We start from the raw sequence: 24,542 nt of genomic DNA, 5'->3' as shown, positions 1-24,542 counted from the left end.
ATTCCCTCCTCCTTTTTCTGGTGGGTGCTGCATAATCTTGAAACTATTTGAGTGTTCTTTCCTTTGTATCTTTCTCCTGATGGTTTGTAGAACTTTTTTCGGAATTGAATTAATAAATTTAACCACTCTATGTTTTGGCACTTGTAACCTTGGGGGTTTTGGTTTGTTTTTTGGTTGTTTTTCCTGGAAATAATCGGTGAATTCTTTCTATTGGAATTTTATTTTTTGTGTTCAAAAGTTCTAGGAAGTTCTTTTCTATTCTTTTCTTTATTATATTATTAAGGTTTTCTGTTCCGTCCTGTTTTGCTGAGAGACCTATGATGCTTAGTTTGTCTTTGTGCATCCTTTCTTCAAGATTAGTATTTTTTGTTTGCATAGTGAGTATATATTCTTTGCATGTTCCTGGTTTTTTTGCTTCTTTTCTTCTAGGTTATCCTTCACTTAATGTATTTGCATTCCTAGTCTGTTGTCCATTCTTTTGTTTCTTTGATGAGGTTTGCAATTGCTGATTCAAGTTTCTCTATTCTGCCTTTTTTTTGGCTGTGAAGTACATAAAATATACTCTTATAATTCTCATTTCTCTTTTAAGCCACTCAGGAATAGCATGTTGTAGTTCACGTGTTCTCAAATTCCACAGGGTTCTCTTTCTCATCAAATGTTGCATCATTTTCCTTGAGCTCATTTATATCTTTCTGTTGTTACTGTTGACTCATCTTTTTTTTTGTTCAAAGTCTTTGAGACTTCTTCCTTAAATCTTTGGCATTCAGTCTCTCTTCTCTTGGCTTATTTGCCGTATCACTCACTTCCTGACTCTCTCTTCTCTGAGCTTTCACTGGTTACTGGATCTCAAAGCCTTTCAGCCTCCTCCCGTTCTTGGCAATTCACTGTTCACCAGCCTAGGTTTTTTCCTCAATTGACTTTTGGGTGATCAGAACTGGACCCAGCTGGATGCTGTGCTTTTTCCTGCATGAGTGCTATACAACCTTTCTCACACACAATAGCCTGAGCCAGCTCCTCTGTTCTTTAATTCTGTGGTCCAAAACTGTCAGTTCAGCACTTTGCAGTGCTGGTGTTTTCAGGTTCTAGTCTCTGGCAGGCTTTTAGTCCAGAAAGACAGTGGTCAAGCTGGATGTCAAGGCTTGAGCAAAATTCCATAGCCTAGAGCTGTGTGTCATGGCAATAGAAAGAGGGAGTGAGGGAGGACCAGAATGTAGGAGGAGACTTTTTTTTTGAAAATTTTTTATATATTTCTTCCAATTACATGTTAAAACAACTTTTAACATTCATTTTTAAAAATTTTGAATTCTAAATTCTTTCCCTCCCTCTCTTCTTGCCTCCTCCTTCGAAAGGCAAGCAGTATGATATAGAATATAAATATGTAGTCTCATGCAAAACATATTTCCATATTAACCAAGATGGAGAGAGAAAACAGAGACCAAAAAAAAAAGAAAAAAAATGTTAAATTATGCATCTATCTGTATTCAGCCTCCACTGAGCGTTTTTCAAAAATAAGCCCTTCAGAATTGTCTTGGATCATTGTATATTGCTCAGAGTATATAAGTCATTCGCAGTTGATCATTGTACAATATTGCTGTTACTGTGTGATGTTCTTATCCTGTTCACATCACTGGGAATGGATTTTGATATACGCTTCTGTTGTGTCCTTGGGTCTGTTAATGCATCTTTGCTTCCAGTAGTGCAAGAGGTAGTAGAGGAGGGGTGCAGAGTGAGTTCAGGGGCAGTAAGCATCAGTTCCTAGTTTGGGATTTGTTTGGTTTTTTTAACCTTCTTTTGAATTCTGGATATCCTAGACCATGGAAACAGCTGAAGTTACATTATCTTTGGCACCTAATTTCTCTTTTGGAGAGGTTTGAAAGGTGGTAGGAATAAGAGAAAATGTCTAATCTGCCATCTTGTCATTCACATGACCCTGAAGTTTCTTCATTGCATTTCTTTAAAGGTGTTTACTGTTTATAAAGGGAAAAAAAAATGTGACACCAGTTAATAATTATATTATATAATCTAGATTAATCATTATTATCCTGGCCTGTATATTATTCACTTAGATGTTGTCATAACATAAATATAATTACAAGCCAAATAAACTATTAAATTTGGAACTTTTCCTACTATTTGTATTGATAAACTTGAATTTTTCAATTAAATGTGATAACACTATGAGATTTATTTTTTGTCCAGATCTGTGATATCAGTGTACAAAATTCAACTTTAACATAGGCTTAGAGAGTTGCCTGTACCTCTGAGATGTTAAATGACTTGTCCTGGATCAACAAGCTAGGATGTGTCAAAAAAAAAAAAGACTTCACACAATTCTTCCTGCCTCGAAGGCCTGCACTCTTTCCACTAAACTACTCGTGCTGCCTCTTTGTTATTTAAGATAATATTTCTTTCTCACTGCAGAATATTAAACTGATATTTGCTTGAGTGGAAGTTAGGAACCAGGTAGATGTTCTATCCTCCCTACCTGTAAGATTGCTTCCAGAATAAAATGAGATGATATATATGAATACACTTTGAAAGCTAACTTGACATGAAAATATAGGATATATCATAAATATTATTGTCATTTAGGAGTTAAAAAATCATTTTTTTTCCCATAGATCAAATCCTTTTTATGAGCCCAAACTAACTCCTACTCCAAATAATTGGATGAGTCCAGCTCCAGAACCAGAAACTGAAAAGAAAATGAAAAGAAAGGCCCCTGAGCCACCAGGACGCTTCCCCAAAACAGAAGAAAGGATAAGTGACAATGCTGCTGTTTCTGTAGGAGCAGATCTCTCATCTTCTCCTAAGGTAGGTTTTGGCATTTAACAAAGAGTCATAGTATTTGCCTTTTTATGCTTTTTATTCCGAGTTTAAATAAGAAGTGCTTAAGTTACTTAAGTACATCCATTTTGATGAAGCTTTAATGGGCATATTGCTGTGTTTTATTTCCACATCAAGATGCACATTTTAGTTACATATCTAAAATTTGGTGAGTACTACTTTGAAGTCAGTAGAAAAAAAGGCAATAAATATTGCATTATTGGCAGCTGTAGGTAAGTAAAAAGAGTTCTAAGATGTGTGAAACCATTTTTTTATAGTATAGAGGGAAGAATAGAAATCATCTTCTAGTAAAGCTATTGGGTTCAGTAATGTTTCGTTGAAGTAAGAATTCCATTTGAGAAAAGTTTTCCAATTGACTAATACTCACTTAAATTTTGATCTAAATGCCTTTTTTCATGTAGAGTTTAATGCATAATCATTATGTAGAAGGAGAAAGGAAAATGGTTTCAAATTCTGAAAAGAGCTTGAAACTTTTAAATAATTTAATTTTAAAGAGTGGCATTCTGCATGAAGTAAAAAGTGTTGGTGTTTTGTAATCCTAAGATAACTAACTTCTTCCGTGTGTAGTTAACTGTTCACATAATTCTATAGTTAATACTTTTTTTACTTCCTAATAAGTAGCCTTTTTTTGCTCTACACATTGGAAGCCTCATTTCAAAACTACTTTTGCTTTTGAAGATTTGTAGTCAGTCAAGGGTAACTGAAAGTTGCCTCTCAAATTGCTAATCACACTTTAGAAGAATTAAATCTAAGATTTTTGCCACTTGTGTGTTTTTTCTTTTTCCCTTGTACAAGCAGTTAACTGTATTTGTACATGTACTTAAGCATTTGTAACTAACAAGTAATCAAAACTATATGTGCATTCATATATGCATACATATGTCTCCCAGTTAAATGATAGTTTTTTTCTTCTTCTTATGGCCTGTGATTTACATTATTTTACTTGGCAGTTTGGATATGAAGTAAACTTAGTTAAAGCAAATCATATATATTTTAATAGTTTACAGAACTCATAAATTAAGGAGGATTAAGCACTATACTTCACAAAGTGGTCCTTTTAACTAGACATTAATGAATGATTTCTGTTTGAGAATGTTTGATTTACCCTCTTTTAGAAATGCAAGTATCGAAGAAAGGTGCTCTTTAAGAAGGTTAATGTTCATAGTCTTGATTCTAAAAGCCCTGCCTTCCTTCCTAGTTACTTCTTAGTTGTAAATGCTTACATTGTTAAAGTTAAGATAGCAAAAGTTCTTGCTCTATAATATTAAGTGTGTGTGTGATGAACACACATATCTACTGAGGGCCTCTTGCATTATGGCCACTGGGACCTGGCCCCCCTAGTTTGACACAGGACTGGAGATATTCTCTCTCCCTTTCCCTTTCCAACAAAGGTTCCAATGAACACAACCCAATTAACATTTTTCCTTGCTGGAGAAGAAGAGCAAATGAATATGCTACTCTATAACTGGCTTATATCTTATACATGAAATGTGCCCCTTTCTCCCTCCTGATTCCAAGAATCTTTAGTTTTCCTCAAGTGGCATCTCCTACAGAAGACCTATACTAGTCTCTGCTCCCCTCAGTTGCTAGCTAATGCCCTTTCCTCCAGAAATTGTTCTGTCTTTACTTTATACAAATTATGTATTTACTTATTGTTGTCTATATTGTTTCTCCCCAGTAAAATGTAAGCTCCTGGAGAGCAAAAACTTTTCCCCCTTTTTTTGTCTTTTAATAAACTCAGTTGCTGACATAATGCTTATCAAATTTAATAAATACTCTTTGAATAAATGAATGATCATACTGAACCTTTTCAAATCTTCCCAAGGGCAAAAAGTACAGGTGGATTAAATTTTAAAAGGGCTGAGATGGAATGCCAAGTGAGAGTAAAGAGCTAAGATACCAGGAGAGCAAATAATTACAGAGTACTAAAGATACTGTGAAAGTTAAAAATGGATTTGGTGTGCAACAGCTATACTATCCAGATAATCTTGATTATAACTAGTATTTATATAGCACTTTAAGGTTTGCAAAGGACTTTACATGTTATCTCATTTGATCCTCACACAAAATGAGGTAGGTATTATTAGTATCCTTATTTTGTAGATGAAGAAACGGATGCTAGAGGAAGTTAAGTAACTTGCCCAGGATGAAACAACTAGTGAGTGTGAAAGGCAGGATTCGAATTTATCCGTTTCTAATTCCAAATCTCAAGCTCCAAAATATTAAGCTTATTAATTATTGAGCTCTTTTTAATCAGGAACATAAATGTAGTACCTAAGGCAACTCCTTTTCATTCCACTCCTCAAGAATAGCTAGGTTCAAGGTACTCTATGACAATGATTCTCAAACTTTTAGATCTCAGGACCCCTTTACACACTTAAAAATTATTGCCAACCCCCAAAATAGCTTCTTGTTTATATGGGTTATAACCAGGTGCTATTCTAGGCTCTGGGGTTACTGAAGCAAAATGAAACCATCTTTGGCCTCTGTGTGTTTGTGTGTGAAAGAGTGAAGAGTTGAGGATGATTCCTAAGATTGTGAACTTAGGCAACGAGTAGAATGGTATCTCCCTGAACAGAAATTGGGAGGTTAGGAAGGTCAGGTTTGGGGGGCAAAGATAATGAGTTCTATTTTAGACATGTTTGTTTGAAACATCTGTGGTAGATCCAGATAGGAGATATCCAGTAGGAAGCTGGTAATATAGAACTAGATTTCAACTGAGAGACCAAAGTTAAATATGTAAATCTTGGAGTTGTTTGGATAGATATGATGGTTGAACCTATGGGAATTGTTGAGATCACCGAGAAGGTAATATAGAAAGAAGAGAAATTATTGTACATTAAATAATTTAATGCTGAGAAGTACAGAGGAAAATGATCTGTAAGATTGCACAGTCATTGGACTATTTTGTTTAGTGTGCCAAGGCACACTTATAATACACTTGCAATTATAGCCATTTTACATATAGCATATGTGTAGCACATCATATAGCATGGATTTAGTTTTTCTGAAACTACTTGCCTGAAGCAGTTTTTGTATAAACACCAACTAGAAAAGTCTGAAAAGCAAAGTCAGCCTGTGTGCGTTTGAATAGAAGTCTCAAAAACAAGTAAAATAGAGTTCATTTAAAGGAGCAGTTGAATATCACACATAATGCCATGCCTATTATATGGTACATATGAAGAATTTGAAAAAACCAGTTAAGCAAAGGGGTTAGGTCACTTTTGTCTGTTAATTGGTTAACATAACCAGTTTATCTCTTACCAAATGACTATATGGCATTTAAACTATTTTAAATACTTGGATTAAGAGTTGTAATCTATGGATTAATAAATACACAATGGCTTTAATGTCATTAAGGGTGTGTTGGCATTTTCTTTATAAATCCTATTGTAGGTAGATACTGTCTTAAAGTTTCACCAAGAGCCTTCTTGTAAGTGTCATTAAAAACAACTCCTAATGTGTTAAATGTATAAAGTATAAATTAATTTCATGAGTTATAAATTCCATGGAAGTTATCACTCTACTAGTTGTTTTGTTGCTAGTTATTTTCCAGTTGGAAGTATAAAAATTATGATTCTAATGCGTATGAGAAGATTTCATTAAGAAACAATAATTAATCATTGATAATGTTTCATTTATGTAATGTAAGTAAATTGGAAATTTATTTATGGTAGAATTTGAATACATTTTTTGATGAATGCATATTTAAATTTGCAAATACAACACTGAAGTTAAATATATTTACATATACATGTTAAAAATCTCACAGTCTCCATTTTCATCCTGAAATCCTTGTGAAATCCAAAGGATCACTTCTTCTCTAAACTTACCTCATGATCTACGAATTCTTGAGGATTATTAGTAATTATGAAGTTTAAAAAGGCAAAAAGTACATTTATTTACATGCTTCTTTTGAATTATCTACAACTTTATTTTAAAACCTTTTAGTAGTTTTCCCTTCCATAAAGGACCTGTAAGATATATAGCAAAACCTCATGAATTCAGTTTTAGTTGGGAGAAGCCTATTCTTAAGTAGCAAATGATATGAATTATGATAGTTTTATAGAAATATTATTTTACCACTTTCAGGTATATAAAATAATTTGAATTAATTTCTAACAGTTTTGAGTAGAAGTCCTTCTCTGGAACAACTTTAGTTGGGCACAACTAGTTTGTCATAACTGCATATGACTATTTTGCAGTCCTTACATTAATTATTAAAAGTAGTTTAAGCATATTTCCTATAATTTTATTCATACTATTAATCTCCTTAGGAAATCTTTTCTTCAGAGAACATAGGTTAACTTAAGTTCAGCCTACACTGACCTATTATAAATTTAGAATTTATTAAAACAAATGCATTATTTTACTATAAGTAAATTTTGAATTGAGTTTTTAGAACAAATCTGGTTCCAATGAAACATCTCTAAATTTTATTCCCCCTCCCTTCACGCAGAGAGAGAGAGATTCTTTTAAGGTTTATGTTAAATAAGAATCACTGTATTATGTCCATGCTATTGCTAAACCCAATTACTGCAAATTACTGGGGTCTAAATGATGAAGTTTTGTTGTATATGTGGAAGCAATATATTAAATAATACCAGTCTTAAATATTGAGATTGTTAATTCAAACACATTTCCCTTCTCACATTATTTCCATGGGCAGGGAGTGAAATTTCCATTACCACTGTTAAAAGGACAAACACAAAGAGAATATTCATTAAAAGAATATTATTTTCATAAACGGTTTTCTTTTGTCACTGTCTGATGTCAGGCCTCAAATAGTTGTAGAAGGGGTAAAAAATGGCATCTACTTTAAACTTTTCTTTTTCCTAATCTTAAAAAGATAGAGAAAAAGCAAGAGTAACTTTATAAAGTGTTTTCCAGTAACTGAAGAAAAAACTTGTGGCATTTTATCCTGTCTGTTTCAAAATGTAAAGTCCTTTCAGTCCAGTGATAAGTAATCTCATTACACTGTGTATAGTCTATCCCAGGAATGGGGAACTTAGGGCCTCAAGGCCACATGTGGCCTTCTAGGTCCTTGGGTGCAGCCTTTTGACTGAGTCTGAGTTTGACAGAACAGATCCTTTTATTAAGGGGACTTGTTCTGTGAAGTTTGGATTCAGTCAAAGGATTGCGCTTGAGGACCTAGAGGGCCACATGTGCCCTTGAACTGCAGGTTCCCCACCATGGGACTCTTAACCCTAGGAAACATGGGCTTATTAATCCTAAATCATGTATTTATATCCACATACGACTTTTGCTAAAGGAGTCCAAAAAGCTGTACAAATGGAAACCAAAACCTATTAAGCAAAGGAGTTACCATAGGTGGCACAAAGCTAGCATTATTTCTTGCATGAAATACTGCAGTAGTGCAATTATACACATAACACCTTTTGTCCCTAGCTTGGATATGGAGTAAAGAAAAATTCTGTATCCTGCCAGAAGTATAGAGGATTGACCAAAAATGATGAATTTTTGCCAGGACAAATGAAAATGGACAGGATTACATATCTGAAAACCTGGCTTTAGTTCTTCCTCTGGCACCAAGTAGCTGTATGATCATAGACAAGCCATATTATCTTTCTGGGCTTCTATAAAGTAGATTAAATGATTTCTGTTTTATAATACATTTAAGTTCTAAAATGTATTTTTAGTTTTTCTTAGCATCTAATAATGGACAATTAAACATTATATGTTAAAGCCAAGGAAAAAGCAAGATATTCACTTGAGGAGTTTTGCTTATGATACGGAGAGAATAATATTGAAGATAGGTAGAACATTAAATTGGGGACAAGATAAAAGGACCACAGTGGGGAATAAGATGATAACAAGGATAATAGAAAAGAAAACACTGCATCCATGTATTCTGAAGCCTCAGGAGGTGGTGGTCAAGGCACTTAGGTATCAGAGGAGCAGATCCCAGTCTCTTCCCCTCGAGGCTGTCAGTTTTCTGTCTTGCCCCCATTTCCTATTCTCTCCTTAAATCCCTCTGGATGCCTTCAAACCAAGTCTTGCCATCTCCTCTAGCATTTAGCCAAAAGAAAACACTGAAACTAATCTTTTATGATTAGGGTAAGAAGGTAGCAAGGAAGTCTCCCTGAGTGCTGTGGTTGCACTAGGAGCAGAGGGTCCCAATGACCTAGCAAAAAAACAGTTCTGCAATGGCTACATGATAATAACTGAATATCTTAAGTTGTTATTTGTATTTGCATTATAAGTTTATAGGCATTTGTATGATTTTTCTTGTTTTTCCTTTTTTTATCTTGTTCAATTTGTTTTATATTGAAAAGTTTGATTGAGACTAAATGCAGAATATTTTATAGAGAAAATTGCTGTGTTGATCATGGCTTAGAAGTGAAAATAGTATTTTTCTTGATTGCCTACAGGCAGGCATCTTTTTAACTTGGAAATGAAAGATGTAACTGTTCCATTATTTTAGTCATGATGAGTTATGAGCATGTTAAAAATAATTATCCTCACCTCATAAATCTTACATTTGTTTTAGTTATTACTTTTATCTTTCCTATTAATATCTCCCAAGCTTGGTCAGATTTTTATGCACAGAAATAAATTGTAAGTGAGATCTATACTTAGAATAAAAAAAGATCAAGAGCATAATATATACTTAGATCATATCAATGGGCCATCAATATGAACAAAATATGTTGAAGAGACTTGGATTTTAGCATTAGTTTGGAGGTTAGATCAGTGTATCTCCTTTCACTTGAGTCTTTACTTTAGGAGTTAGTTTCATACCTATAAAATGATGATTGGATGGTCTCTAAAATCCTTTCTAACTTCAAAAATTGTATGGAAATTTTTGGGAGCTAGAATACTGATATTTTTTCACTTGTTGAAATCAGAGAGGAGTGGGAAGCAGGGGTGGAATCTCTGAAACTTGGTTAAGACCATATCAGAATTATTTATTTTGGTAGGTTTAAAGAACTGAAACGATTACATATGCTGTTCTAGGAAAGAAATGATGATGCATTTGTCAGAAGCTAAAGTTCTGTGAAAACCAAAGAGTTAAATACTACTGTAAGTTAATTAATGCCTATAGTAGAAAGAAGGTATGGTTTTAGCAACTTGAAACGTCAAAATTTTGTTTTAAAAACAGCACTGCCAATCACAATCAAGAATACAGAGCATGAAAGAAGTGTTATTATTGTGATACTCGGGAAAATATATTACTTCATACAGCAATTCCTTAAGAACTGGAATCCTGCATAATCAATCAAGTACTTGGATGAGAGTGGCAACACACTGGCACAGTTACCATAAATGCATTTCTTTTACTCAGGTTCAACATTACACTTACTCTTGTCCCCCATTTTATATATTGAGATTAAGATAACCTATGCATGAAAAAAGTCAAATAGGATTAAGGCAGGAATTTTCATCTATGAGAAAGATCAATAATATAGTTTAAAATCCAGTACTACTAGGTTGCTTTCCTTCAGATTTTTTTCATTCATTCCCTAAATTGTTGTTCAATCATTTCAGTTGTGTCTGACTCTTTGTGACTCCATATGGAATTCTTCACAAAGATGCTGGATTGGTTTGTCATTTCTTCCTCCAGCTCATTTTACAGATGAGGAAATTGAGGCAATTAGGGTTAAGTGACTTGCCCAGGGTCACATAGCTAATAAGTGTCTGAAAATGGATTTAAACAGGAGTCTTCCTGTCTCCAGACCTGGTGCTCTATCCACTACATCACCTAGCTGTGATATTCTTGACCTTTTTTTCCTTCAGGTGAATTTTGTGATTATTGTTTTCTACCTCTATAAAATAATTCTTTAGTAGTTTGGTATGCCACTGAATATGTAAAGGCAGAATTGTCATTTTTATTATCTTGTATCAACTGAACCATGAACAGTTAATATTTCTCTAGTCATTTAGATCTGTCATTAGTATGGAAAATGTTATATCCTACAATTCTGATAAATTTTCAACTAGTTTTTCAGTTGATATTCTCAGGTTCTCTAAATATACTATCATATCTGCAAAAAGTGCTGGTTTTGTTTCCTCATTGCCTATTCTTATTCCTTTGATTTCTTTTTCTTGTCTTGCTATAGTTAACACCTCAAGTACAATATTGAATAATAGTGGTTGATATTGGACACTCTTGCTTCACCTGTGTTTTTATTAGAAAGGCTTCTTGTTTACCCCATTACAGATAATATTTGCTCTTGATTCTAGATAGACACTACTTATCATTTTAAGAAAAGCTCTATTTAATCCTATGCTCTAGTGTTTTTAATGTGAATGGGTGTTATATTTTGTCAAAAGCTTTTTCTGCATCTATTAAGATAATCATGTTTTTGTTGCTTTTTTTAGTGATATGGCCAGTTATGTTTATGGTTTTCCTAATATTGAACAAGCACTGCTTTCCTGGTATAAATTCAATCTGGTCAAAGTATACAATCTTCATGATATTTTGCAATAATCTTCTTACTAGTATTTTATTTAAAAATATTTTGCATCAATTTTATTAGAGAAATTGGTCTATAGTTTTTTCTTCTATTTTTGTTCTTACAGATTTATGTATCAAAACCATGTTTGTGTTAGAAAAGAAATTTGGCAGGGCTCCTTCTTTACCTATTTTTTCAGATAGTTTACATAGGATTTGGAATTAATTGTTCTTTATGTATTTGTTAGAATTCATTTGTAGATCCATCTGGTACTGAGAATTTTTTCTTAGGGAGTTCATTTATGGCTTGTTCAGTTTCTTTTTGCTAAGATAGGGTTATTTAAGTATGCTATTTCCTCTTCTGTTAATCTGGGCAATTTATATTTTTGTAAGTATTCATCCATTTCATTTAGATTATCTGTTTTATTGGCATATAATTGGACAAAATAGCTCCTAATAATTTCTTTAATTTCATCTTCATTGGTGGTGCATTCAGCCTTTTCATTTTTGATAACTTATAATTTGATTTTCTCTTTTCTTTTTTAATAATCAAATTAACCAGTGATTTGTCTATTTTTTCCCATAAAAATCAGCTCCTAGTTTTATTTATTAGTTCACATTAACCAAGGATTTGTCTGTTTTTTCCCATAAAACCAGCTTCTAGTTTTATTTATTAATTCAGTGGGTTTTTAACTTTCTTTTTTTTTTTTTTTTTTTTTTTTTTTGACCTTTGATTTTCTTTTATTTTCAGGATTTGATTGTCTTTGATTTTTCAGGATTTCTATTTTGTTGCTTAATTGGGAATTTTTCATTTGTTCTTTTTCTAGTTTTATTTCTTTGCATGCCCAGTTCATTGATCTGTGTGCTTTCTTTCTCTGTCTCTCACTCTCACTCTTGCTGTCACTCTTGCTCTCTAATATATATTTAGAGATATAAATTTCTCCCTACGTACTACATCAGCTGCACCCCACAAATGCTGTTGTGTTGTCTCATTGTTGTCATCATCCTTGCTGAAATTATTGTTTCTGTGATTTCTTTTTTTTTCTGTGATTTCTTTTTTAACCACTCATTCTCTAGGATTTGGGTATTTATTTCTAATTGATATTTGAACTATGCTTCCAAGGCTTTTTATTGAAAGTTGATTTTATTGACTCATGGTGTGAAAAGGTATATTTAATATTTCTGCTCTTTTTACTTTGTGAGGTTTTTATGGTCAGTTTTTCCGAAGTGCCATGTCCAGCTAAGAAAAAGGCGCACTCCTTTCTATTCCCATTCATTTTTCTCCAAATGCCTATCATGTCTAACTTCTAAAATTCTATTCATCTCTTTAACTTTTTTCTTTTTTTATGTTATGGTTAGATTCATCTAGATTTGAGAGGGATAAAGTGAGGGCCCCTCCTAGGATGGTTTTACTGTCTATTTCCTCTTAAAATTCATTTAATTTTCTTTTATAATTTGAATGCTATGCCACGTAGTATGTATACCTTTAATACTGATATTACTTCATTGCCTGTGGTACCTTTTAGCAAAGTGTAGTTTTCCTGATTATTTCTTTTAATTGGGTCTGTTTTGCTTTTGCTTTGTAAGAGATCATGATGACTACCTCTCCCTTTTTTCCTTCATCTGAAGCATAATAGATTCTGCTTTTTATTTTAAGTATGTCTCTTATAAACAACATATTGTTGGATTCTGATTTCTAATCCATTCTACTATCCATGGACTATTTATTTTTACTAATTTAATTCCAAATAAAATTAGGTTTTGTTAGTTTTAAAGGAAAATTAGACTTACAAATTATTTTGATTGATTAAATTTAAATAATGATGTATATCTTGTAAGAAGTAGCTAGATTGGGTATGAGTTACAGTCTGGTTCCAAATAATGGTCATCTCTCAAGTGTACCGTTTTGCTTGCTAGTGATGAATATATCTGTGAACTGAAAAAAATAATACTGTCAGTAAAGAATCATATAAAATCAATGACATACGATCTACCTCAGCTATTAATAAATGAAAATTTTATATGAGAAGTAATGAGAATTAAAATCAAGCTTATTTCTGTTAATAATTTATTTAAAACCATGTTAACGTCTGAGATTTTGTAAATAGGAAAACAAAGAATGTTCAAGACATCTAAATATCAGTGTGTTCTAATTATATATCAATATATAAATCCTAATACATTGGCCAAATGTAATGGTGTTTTAGAACCATGAAATACTTTAAATAACAAAATATTTATACAAATGATAATGCAATTTCTTTAAGATAAATATATGTGCCAGAAGCTATTCTAAACGTTGATGGTTCAAAGAAATGCAAAAACAGGTTCTCAAGAACCTTACATTCTAATGTGGGAAACAACATGTAAATAACTGGGTAGACAGATGCACAAAATATACAAAGTAGATAGAAGAAATGCTAAAGAGGGTAAGCTCTGCTGGAGTGACCAGAAAGGATTGATTCTTCAAGTAAGGGTGACTTAAGTCTTAAAGGAAGTGTAACTAAGATGGGGAGGTGAGAAGGGAGGGCATTCTAGGTGTAGAGGCAGAACAAGAACAAGAAGAAGGGAGAAAAGGTGTCTTGTTCAAAGTGAACAGATCAGCACTGCTCCAACATAGAGTGAATGGAATAGACTGAAGTATAAGAAAACTAGAAAAGTAGGAAGGGCCCAGGTTATAAAGAACTTTAAATGATTGTCTAACAAAGGAGCATTTATATTTGATCCCAAAGGGCCACTTAAGCCCATGGATATGGTTAGACTTATACTTCAGAAAAGGGGCCTCTCTTAATCTTTTGATATAAAAGTAATTTTCTCTTGAACTCCTTACAATCAGCAAGAAATTGAGCTCCAAAGATGCTGATAGGATGGTGGTGATAGACACTAATGGTAAGCAGTCAAGAAAAATCATCAATTTATTAATGAATACTTTTGTGTTTTGACAAGTTTTGCTTCCTAAGGCATAGTAGACACAGATCCACCTTTGAGATCAGGAAGACTTAGGTTCAGATCTTGCCTATTGACACCTAAGGCAGTTAATTACTCAGTGCTGTTGGTACACAGGATTGCTCCACAGCTATTTTTGATTTTGTCTTAATATCATCAGTACCTAGCACGTAGCAGAAATTTAATAAATACTTATTGTGTTGTCTATAATAACAAAATAATGGCTAGCATTTATACAATGCTCTTAGAAGATTTGCAAAGCTCTTTACAAATATTTCATCTTCTTCTCATTACAACCCTCTTATTAGTATGCTCATTTTACAGAAAAGGAAATTGAGGCAGTCAGAGGTTAAGTGATTTGTTCAGGGTCACACAACTTGCAAGTGTGTATTTGTCCTTGGTTGCTGAAGAAGACCATGCCATCAGAGAAGTAATGACATGACTTGCACTTGACTTTGTTTTGAGTGAGGGAGGGCTGTGCAGGTCACCAGCCTCACTTCTCCTCCAGAGCCATCTAAATCCAGTGACCAGATATTCATCAGGATGACTGGAGATGACCCAGGATGAGGCAATTGGGGTTAAGTGACTTGCCCAAGGTCACACAGCTAGTGAGTGTCAAGTGTCTGAGGTGAGATTTGAACTCAGGTCCTCCTGACTCCTGCACTGGTGCTCTATCCACTGCACCACCTAGCTGCCCCAACAACTTGCAAGTATATGAAGCTAGATGTGAACATAGGTTTTTTTCTGACTACAGGTCCAACGCTCTAGCCACTGCATCACCTAATTGCCATGGATTGCTATTGGATTCATGACTGGGTTTAAGGAGGACACAGGATGAAGGAGGGAGTAGAATGATAAAAGATTATGATTAGAGAGAGGAATTTTGTAATTTTGGATCATGAAGGTCAAACAGTTATGCACAATATTGAAATCCAGCTGTTACCTTTGTATGGCAACCTGTAAGATGACCTGAAGGTCAGCAGATGACTTTGAAAAAGATTTGGTGGAGAGGGAGCCAAGATGGCAGAGTAGAAAGACGCACATATGCTAGCTCTTACCCCACAACCCATAAAATACCTGTAAAGAAGAACTCAACAAATTCTAGAACAGCAGAAGCCACAGAACAATGGAGTGGAGGAGGTTTCTATCCCAGAGAGACCTGAAAGACTGATGGGAAAGGTCTGTCACGCACCAGAAGCGGAGCAGAGCCCAGCCCTGCCTTGGCCACATGGCACCAAAAGGAGCAGATACAAGCAGCCTTCAGGGACAGAATCTCCAGCAGCAGCACAGATCCCTCAACCCACAGGTGCCAAAGGTCAGTGAGAGGGTCTTTTCGGCTGGCCGAGAAGGGAGCAGAGTGTCCCCATAACTTGGGCCTCCTCAGGTGGCAGCAGTAGAGGCAACAGCAGGCAGTAGCCCACATCCATTGTTGAAGGTCTCATTGTAAACCCCCTGAGGGAACTGAGCCCTGTGTGGGGGCCCTGCCCCTACCTGAGAAGCTGATCTTAATCTCACACTGAATATCGGCCCTGCCCCCACCTAAAACCCCTGAGGCTTTGGAGCAGTTCATCTGAATCCCCAGTGCTGGCTTGTCAGAACTGGAGGCGAGGTGGTTGTGGAGAGGAAACTCAGAAGTCAAGTAACTGGCTGGGAAAATGCCCAAAAAAGGGAAAAAAATAAGACCATAGAAAGTTACTTTCTTGGGGAACAGGTGTCTCCCCCCATCCTTTCAGATGAGGAAGAACAAGGTATGCTGTCAGAGGACATCAAAGCCTCTGCCTCCAAAGGGAATTCAAACTGAGCTCAGGCAATAGAAGACCTTAAAAAACAAGTTAGCAGCTTACTAAAGGAGAACCAAAAAAATGCTGAGGAAAATAACAGCTTTAAAAAGAGGCTAACTCAATTGGAAAAAGAAGTCCAAAAAGTCCAATGAAGAGAAGGAGGCTTTAGAAATCAGAATTAGGCAAATGGAGGAGAAGGTTCAAAAGCTCACTGAACAAAATAATTTGTTGAAAGAGAGAATTGAGTTCAGGGAAATAAATGACTATGAGTTAAACCAAGCAGTTAGTAAAAAAAACTAAAAGTTTGAAAAAATAGAAGATAATGTGAAACATCACTTTGGAAAAACAACTGACCTGGAAAATAGAGCCAGGAGAGAAAATTTAAAAATTATGGGACTACCTGAAAGCCATGATCAAAAAAAGAGCCTAAACATTATCTTCCATGAAATTATCAAGGAAAACTGCCCTGATATTCTAGAATCAGACGGCAAAATAAATATTGAAAGAATCCACCGATCACCTGAAAGGAGACCTGAAAGGAGAAACTCCTAGGAATATTGTGGCCAAATTTCAGAGTTCCCAGATCAAGGAGAAAATACTGCAAGCAGTTAGAAAGAAAAAGATTTGTTCCAAGTGATAAAAGTGAATAGAGTGAAACTCAGAGTAAGTTGCTGCATGGTAACAGCAAAGGAATAGTCTTCAAGTGAGTGTAAGAAATCAGCAGTCAGGCCTCTTTCTCCTCCTGTCTTTTTTTTTTCAGGTGGCATGAAAAAAGGAGCACCCAGTACTAAAGATGTAGGTAATGATGCTTTGTTGTTTAGTAAGAACCAAAATATCAAAGGATTAGAGATTTAGAATTAGAAGAGGCCTGAGAGGTCACTTAGTTCAATTCTTGTCATTTCACAAATGAGACTGAGACCCAGGAAAATTAAGTGATTCACTGAAGACTGTATAGGAAATAAGTGACAAGACTGGGAGTCTAACTCAGATCCTCTTGATTATATATCCATTTTTTCAACTATACTATATTATTACCACCACTACCTCCAAAGGTGGAAAGAATATAAACTATATCTTAGGAAAAAGATAGGCAGAGGGAATAGAGAGAAATACACAGTAATCATGATTGTGAAAAGTTTTTATAGCAACTTTTCTCATAAAGGCCTCATTTCTCAAATATGTAGAGACTGAGTCAATAAGAGTACAAGTTATTCCTCAGTTGATAAATAGTCAAAGGATATGAAAAGACTGGTTTCAGATAAAGAAATCAAAGCTATCTATAGTCACATTTTAAAAAAATATTTTAAATCACTGTTAATTGGAAAAATGTAAATTAAAACAACTCTGAGCTACCACCTCACATCTATCATATTGGTTAATATGACAGAAAAGGAGAATGACAACTGTTGGAGAAGATGTGGGAAAATTAGGACACTAAATCATTTTTGGTGTAGTTATGAACTGATTAATCCAGCTATTCTGTAATTAGAACTATGTCCAAAGGGCTATAAAACTTTACATATCCTTTGACCCAGCAATACCACTACTATGTCTGTATTCCAAAGAGATTAAAAAAAAAAAAAAAAAAAAGGAAAAGGACCTATATGTATAAAAATATTTATAGCAGCTGTTTTTGTGGTGACCAAGAATTGAAAATTGAGAGGATGCCTATCAGTTATGGAATAGCTAAACAAATTGTGGTCTGTGATTGTAATAGAATACTATTGTGCTATAAGAAATGCTCTCAGATAGAAGGATGCTTTCAGAAAAACTTGGAAAGATTTACATGAACTGATGCAAAGTGAAATAAGCAGAACCAGGAAAACAGTGTATACTGTAACAATATTGTAAGCTGATCAACTGTGAATGACCTAGCTATTCTCAACAACACAACAATCCAAGACAATTCCAAAGAACTTATGATGAAAAATGGTATCTGCCTCCGGAAGTAAAACTGATGGAGTCTGAATGCAAATCAAAGCTTTTGGTCTGTGTTTTCTTTCATATCATGACTAATATAGAAACATGTTTTTCATGACTGCATGTATATAATCCATATCAAATTGTTTGCTATCTCAGAGGGATAGGGGAGGAGAGGAGGAAGAGAATTTGTAACTCATTTTTTAAAAATAAAGTTAATTGTTTTTACATTTGATTGGGGGGGGGGGAGAGGAATGAAATAGTAGATACCTCAAAAGACAGAATCCCAAAAATAAAGTCTGAGAATTAGCCCATCTTAACCTTGAGGATTACCAATTTCTTGGTTCCATCACCCTCTAGAATTAATCCTTTAATGAGTGAACATGGAGTTAGTGCAGGCCCCTTGCTGTTTCTGCCTTCCAGAGATCAAGGCTGTTTTAACGGTCAGTGCTGCCAGGTCTGTCTACCCATTATCCCAGTCTGTGGACAGACTAAACTAATTAACTTGACCTGACATTGTAACCAGAGTAATTCAATGATAGCTCATTCTCTTTTTAGAATCGCAAAGTCCCTAAGAATCAGCTAATTTGGTTGATATGATAGTTCCTACAGCAAAAAAGCACAGCAACACAGCAAACACAGCAACGCTTAATATATCACCCATCTTGACATGATGCCTCTCTAGGCCATTTTTTTCTCTCTTTAGCCATTTAGTATAATTTCTCTTTAGTCATGGTAATAATTTTGTGCCATGCTATAATTTTATGCTACAAGTAAGATCCAATTAGAATCTATTTATTTATTTAAGGTGTCATGGAACTGTGGTTTTTTAACTTTCCTTTTTGTGGTAGTTTCATGTGTACTTCAGAACTGATTACTAAATAAGAGAATTCAGCATTTAAAATATGAAGCCTTTGAAAGGCTTTGTGGACATTTTTTCATCATAAATATGCTATTTCTACCTGCAGGTGGTTTATTATTTCAAAATTAGGGACATTTTCCCAGTGACTGACACCTCTTGAAACATTGGGTGATTAGGGAGTTTCAAAGAGAGAGAACTGTATATTTACTTGATTAGGGATGGGGAGGGTAGAGTAGCACACAATTCATTTTACAAACTGCTATTATTTCATTTCTTGTACATAAAAAATCCTGGAATCTTAGAGTTGAAAGTCACCTCAGAGATTATCTAGATAACCTCTACCTAAATCATGAATTTCACTTGAGTTTCATGGGTGGTTAGAAAGATTATTCAACTTAATTCATAATATGGGCAATATGAGTTTTTACTCCAGAACAGGAAACCCTAGTTACAATCTTCTGATAGGCCCTGAACTCAAGTGTAGTTGGTTGCAAGTTCACAGCTTCTCATTATTTCCATGTAGTCCATGGACACTTCTTGTAAGGAATGAGATGTGAAAGGAAACCACTTTGTGGACTCTTAATAAATATACAACTTAAGTACAGTAAGTACTGCCTCACCACAGTTGCTCTTTTATACTAGTTCTACTCAGATACCACAAACATCCCTGGATTCCACTCTAGGGAAATATTTGGACTTGAGTTAAAGAGCTGAGTAGCTTCTCATCACAACATAGTTGAGGAACTTCTCCCTCAGGTATCCCGTGCATAAACTCACTAAATTTATTTTGTATTCTAAACATTTTGTCTCTTCCAGGCAAAGGCTTTAATTTTCCTAATAGTAGATGATCAGAAAAAACAATATAATAAATACTACATATGTTTGAGAATCATTTATTGTGCTTAAATTTTTAAAATTCCATTTGAATTTTCAGTATAGTCAATTTTGAAGGTAGAGAACTTCACTATGATCTCCTAAGATCTCATAAGTGTTTTAGTTTTTTGTTCTAAGATTCACAGTTTGGTTGAAAGTATTGAATTATTTTTTTTCTATGAGTGCCTTCATAAAAATCTTATTTAAATGTCTCATCATAGCAAGGAAGTGATCACTCATTCTTAAAAGCCATGCCAGTGAAGTGAAAACTCTTTTGGAGGTTCTAGCAGATTGGAAAGATTCTAATTATGGACCTGCCAACAGTGTCTTCTGTCCAAGCAACAGCCTAGCTAAGTACAGAGAGACCACTGGGTGAATTTTTTGCCTTGTTCACCCAAGAAACATTAAAATTCAAAGAGACCTTAGGTCCTATGTATCTGTCTTCCACTTTCCAGTATTGATCATTGTCAAAATCGAAGAATTATCCTTGAGATTTATTCAAGACAAAAAAAGTTGTGTTCATTCAATACTTTTATATGTGTAACTTCAAAGACCACAAAGACCAACCACCCCATTAGTGTTTTCACATCCCCACAAGATTTAGCTAATGCATTTTCAAGTACATGCCTAGACTTGGTGGGTAATTACAATTAAGCTGTAAAATATTTTGACAGTTTCTAACTGTTGTGTACTTATTAGCCATATGGTGGCAAAATCAATTCATTGAGGCTTTTGGTGGGGCATGTTTAAAAACCTTTCAAATTATCTAGTGTGCTATAGTAAGCGTGAATATAAAGTTTTAAAACGGTGAACCTACTTTTCTGTTTTACCCAGAAAAAAATTGTTTCCCTAAGAACACTGCAGTTTAAGTGAGTTTGCTATACATTTATGTTTCAGCTTTTTGTTGCCAGCTTTTACTTACTAAGTGCTAAAGCATAACTACTCTGAATTTAAGTTGAATCTTGAAAATTCTGTATTTTTTCCCCAAGGAAATGAACTAGAAGTCAAAAATAAACAATAGAAATTATAGACCCTAAAACAAAAAGGACATATCTTTGTTTAACATTCTATCATCTAAAATTGCAAAGCCCTCTAACAATAAGCTAATTTGGGTGCTAACATGTCAAGCTTTTCAAATTAGGGAATGCTGCCAGTTTATATTGAAGTGTAGCTGTAGTAATTTTTAATCTCTGCGCTAAATATACAGCTGTTAGATGAATCGTCATCCTTGAAATTAAACTTAGAATAAAATGGTAGGGGGAATATTGGAGCTCTTTTTTTTTTTTTTAAGTATACATGATAGTACAAAAATATGAAAAGTATGTACACTTCACTCCAAAATCTAATAGGTGAATGTTGTTGTTTCATTTATATATTGCTCTATATATCTCTCTTACCACTTGATTGTCTTTTTATTTTAATGTTAAAATCATCCTAAATAACACCAATGATACAAACCTTCAACATGTTCAGGGAGTATTCATTGAAATCGATTATCCAGTTTCTCAAATTTGGTTTCCTTTGTTTTTCACAATATGAAAGAAGGTTCTGTAGACCTAGCAAAAATATTAAGCAGAATGAGCTAATATAGCATTAATTTAGAGCAATTTGAAATGCATAATCTTCACAAATATATTAGATTCACGATCCTTATTTGCCTTTATAATGTATGCAACTCAGCGAGCAAAAGGAACAAATAGGGGTCAGGGAAGAGATAGGAGTAAACTGCTTATCAAATTATTCACTGACCCAAATTAGAGAACTGATTAAGGTAATTAAACACATTAGTGTTGAGAAGAAAAACAAATCACCTTTCTAATATACTAAATAATCTACCATAATTTAATACTAGAATGCTGCTTAGATAGACATGCATCATTAGAGTTCGTCTTTTTTAGCAAAGGCCAGCGTCAGGGTCATACTACTTAAACTGTTTCTTTTTGCTTAAAATATCTAAAAATATGATTTTCCCACAGTTGGAACTCCCAGATAATGTTTATTAAACATATGCTTTTATAAATTCCTCTCTATGTTCATTTTTGTCAGTATGTTTTTCACAGAAATGTATTTCTGCAAAGTTGTATTTAAGTAAAAATTTTGAATTGTTCAGAATAATTCTATAGTTAAGCCCTTTCTTTCACACATTAAATAGTATTTCACAAAGACAGCTTTTTAATTTAAACATTTAGTAAATCTTTGCTTTTTGTAAACAGTGTTTCTAAATTCTATAGTTACTGTTTAGCATTATGGATAAAATAATTTTCTTTGAATTTAGCTCCAATTCTGTCTACAGGTATACCTTACCTGTTGTTAGTTTCACAAAAAAAGTTAGATGAAGTTAAAAACAATTAATTCTATAAAACCATATTTTAAATAACTGATCATCTTGATATTACAACCAAGTTTAGTTACAGTGTAATAAATGTTATAGAAAAATAATATTGGCAATATTTTGTGAAGTATGCATAATTGGGTAAGTTTAAACACACTACTTTGTATGTGTGAAAATGGGATGTATGGGATGTATGAAAATATATAGTCTCAGGCTTACACATAAAAACCATATTTTAGAGTTTATAAAATATTTTCAGTTAGTATCTCCTTTTGTGCATGTGTATGTGTGTGTGGGGGGGTTATGAATTTGAAGACTTTTGTAGATAATTGAAAATGCACGGATGGTGTCTTTGATTCATGCAAAAAATTTTATATACCAGTATCAGCCTGCATATGATTTCATTTTATAATTATTACATTCATAACTATTAAAATTTAATAGCAACATAATATCTAATCATTTACAATAAAAACTTATACTCCAAACTATATACACTTTGATTTTTTTTAAATTATTATTATTTTTTTTGGCTCTGTGTCATCTTCTAACCTGAGAGGCATTTGGCAGGGTGGATAGAGCCTAGGTCTTAGACTCAAGAAGACTTGGGTTCAGAGATCTAACCTCAATGTTTGCTATCAAATGAGATAGCATATATAAAGTGCTTTTTGTAAACCTTAAAGTTCTATAATAAATGCTATGCCTGAATTTATTATATATGTATAGCATTACTTGCTCTGTGACTCCAAACAACTCATGTAGCCACTGTGAGCCTCACTTTTCTCACTTATAAAGTGATTATAATACCTATAGTACCTACTTCACAAGACTGTTATTAGAAATATTAAATAAGATAATGTATTAAAGGTCTTTGCAAATGTTAAAGCACTATATAACTGTCAAATTGCTGTTATTTTTCTTTCAGTTTAATTAAATTCAGTAGGCTTTTATTAAATACCTACTTAGATGTAAGACTACTGGGTTAGGTGATAGAAATAGAAAGATAGGAAATAGTCATGGAACTTACGTTCTGTTGAGGGGATAAAACATTATACAGACAAGTAAATACAAAGTAATGCAAAGCAATTTCGAAGGATGGAGTGCATGAACAATTTTGGGAATTAGGAGCTGCCTTGTGTAAAGGTACCTGTTGTGCTTTGAAGAAAGGGAGTGATTTTAAAGGTAGACAGCTTGTGTGCAATAGCACAGAAGTGGGACATTGAACATAGCATTTGGAGAACAGTAAAATGGAGAGAATAGAAATGGGAATAATATGAAATAATTGGAAAGGTAGGTAGAAGCCTCATTATGGAGGGCTTTAAATGCCAGATTGTAATACTGTATTTTATCTTAGAAGCAATAGTAACCCGTTGAAGAATTGGTAAAGGAGTAGTGCAGTCGATTTTGTGTTTCATCATCATTTTTTTTAATTTATTTTTTTTATTTTTTATTATTTTTTTTAATTAAATTTATTTATTTAACTTTTAACATTCGTTTTCACAAAATTTTGGGTTACAAATTTTCTCCACTTTTATCCCCTCCCCCCCCAAACACCAAGCATTCTAATTGCCCCATGACCACTCTGCTCTCTCTTCTATCATCCCTCTCTGCCCTTGTCTCCATCTTCTCTTTTGTCCTGTAGGGCCAGATAGCTTTCTATACCCCTTTACCTGTATTTCTTATTTCCTAGTGGCAAGAACATTACTCGACAGTTGATCCTAACACTTTGAGTTCCACCTTCTTTACCTCCCTCCCTCTCCACCCCTTCCCTTTGGAAAGCAAGCAATTCAATATAGTCCAAATCTGTGTAGTTTTGCAAATGACTTCCATAATAGCTGTGTTGTATAGGACTAACTGTATTTCCCTCCATCCTATCCTGTCCCCCATTATTTCTATTCTCTTTTAATCCTATCCCTCCCCATGAATGTCGACCTCAAATTGCACTCTCCTCCCCATGCCCTCCCTTTTATCATCCCCCCCACCCTGCTTGTCCCCTTATCCCCCACTTTCCTGTATTGTGAGATAGGTTTTCATACCAAAATGAGTGTGCATTTTATTCTTTCCTTTAGTGGAATGTGAAGAGAGTAGACTTCATGTTTTTCTCTCACCTCCCCTCTTTATCCCTCCACTAATGAGTTTTTTGCTTGCCTCTTTTATGAGAGATAATTTGCCCCATTCAATTTCTCCCTTTCTCTTCCCAATATATTTCTCTCTCACTGCTTGATTTCATTTTTTTTTTAAGATATGATCCCATCCTCTTCAATTCACTCTGTGCACTCTGTCTCTATGTATGTGTGCATGTGTGCATGTATGTGAGTGTAATCCCACCCAGTACCCAGATACTGAAATGTTTCAAGAGTTACAAATATTGTCTTTCCAAGTTCAGCTTTAGTAAGTCCCTTATGACTTCTCTTTGCTGTTCACCTTTTCATGGTTCTCTTCATTCTTGTGTTTGAAAGTCAAATTTTCTTTTCAGCTCTGGTCTTTTCATCAAGAAAATTTGAAAATCCTCTATTTCATTGAAAGACCAATTTTTCCCCTGAAGTATTATACTCAGTTTTTCTG

General features: G+C 34.1%; 1 protein-coding gene across 16 annotated transcripts in view; it reads left to right on the top strand.

Annotated features, from left to right (window-relative positions):
• Positions 1–24,542, top strand: part of EHBP1 (EH domain binding protein 1) — a 417,522-nt gene that overhangs the window by 239,387 nt on the left and 153,593 nt on the right. For all 16 annotated transcript variants that reach the window (XM_072635440.1, XM_072635441.1, XM_072635433.1 and 13 more), the window contains one exon: positions 2,622–2,814. In XM_072635440.1, the coding sequence (XP_072491541.1) occupies positions 2,622–2,814 (193 nt within the window). The remainder of the gene's footprint in view (positions 1–2,621; positions 2,815–24,542) is intronic.

This window comes from Notamacropus eugenii, chromosome 1 (genome assembly GCF_028372415.1).
Source record: "Notamacropus eugenii isolate mMacEug1 chromosome 1, mMacEug1.pri_v2, whole genome shotgun sequence".
Classification (NCBI taxonomy): Eukaryota; Metazoa; Chordata; class Mammalia; order Diprotodontia; family Macropodidae; genus Notamacropus; species Notamacropus eugenii.
The sequence above is the reverse complement of the archived record's forward strand: the minus strand, read 5'-3'. Positions and strand labels throughout refer to the sequence as shown.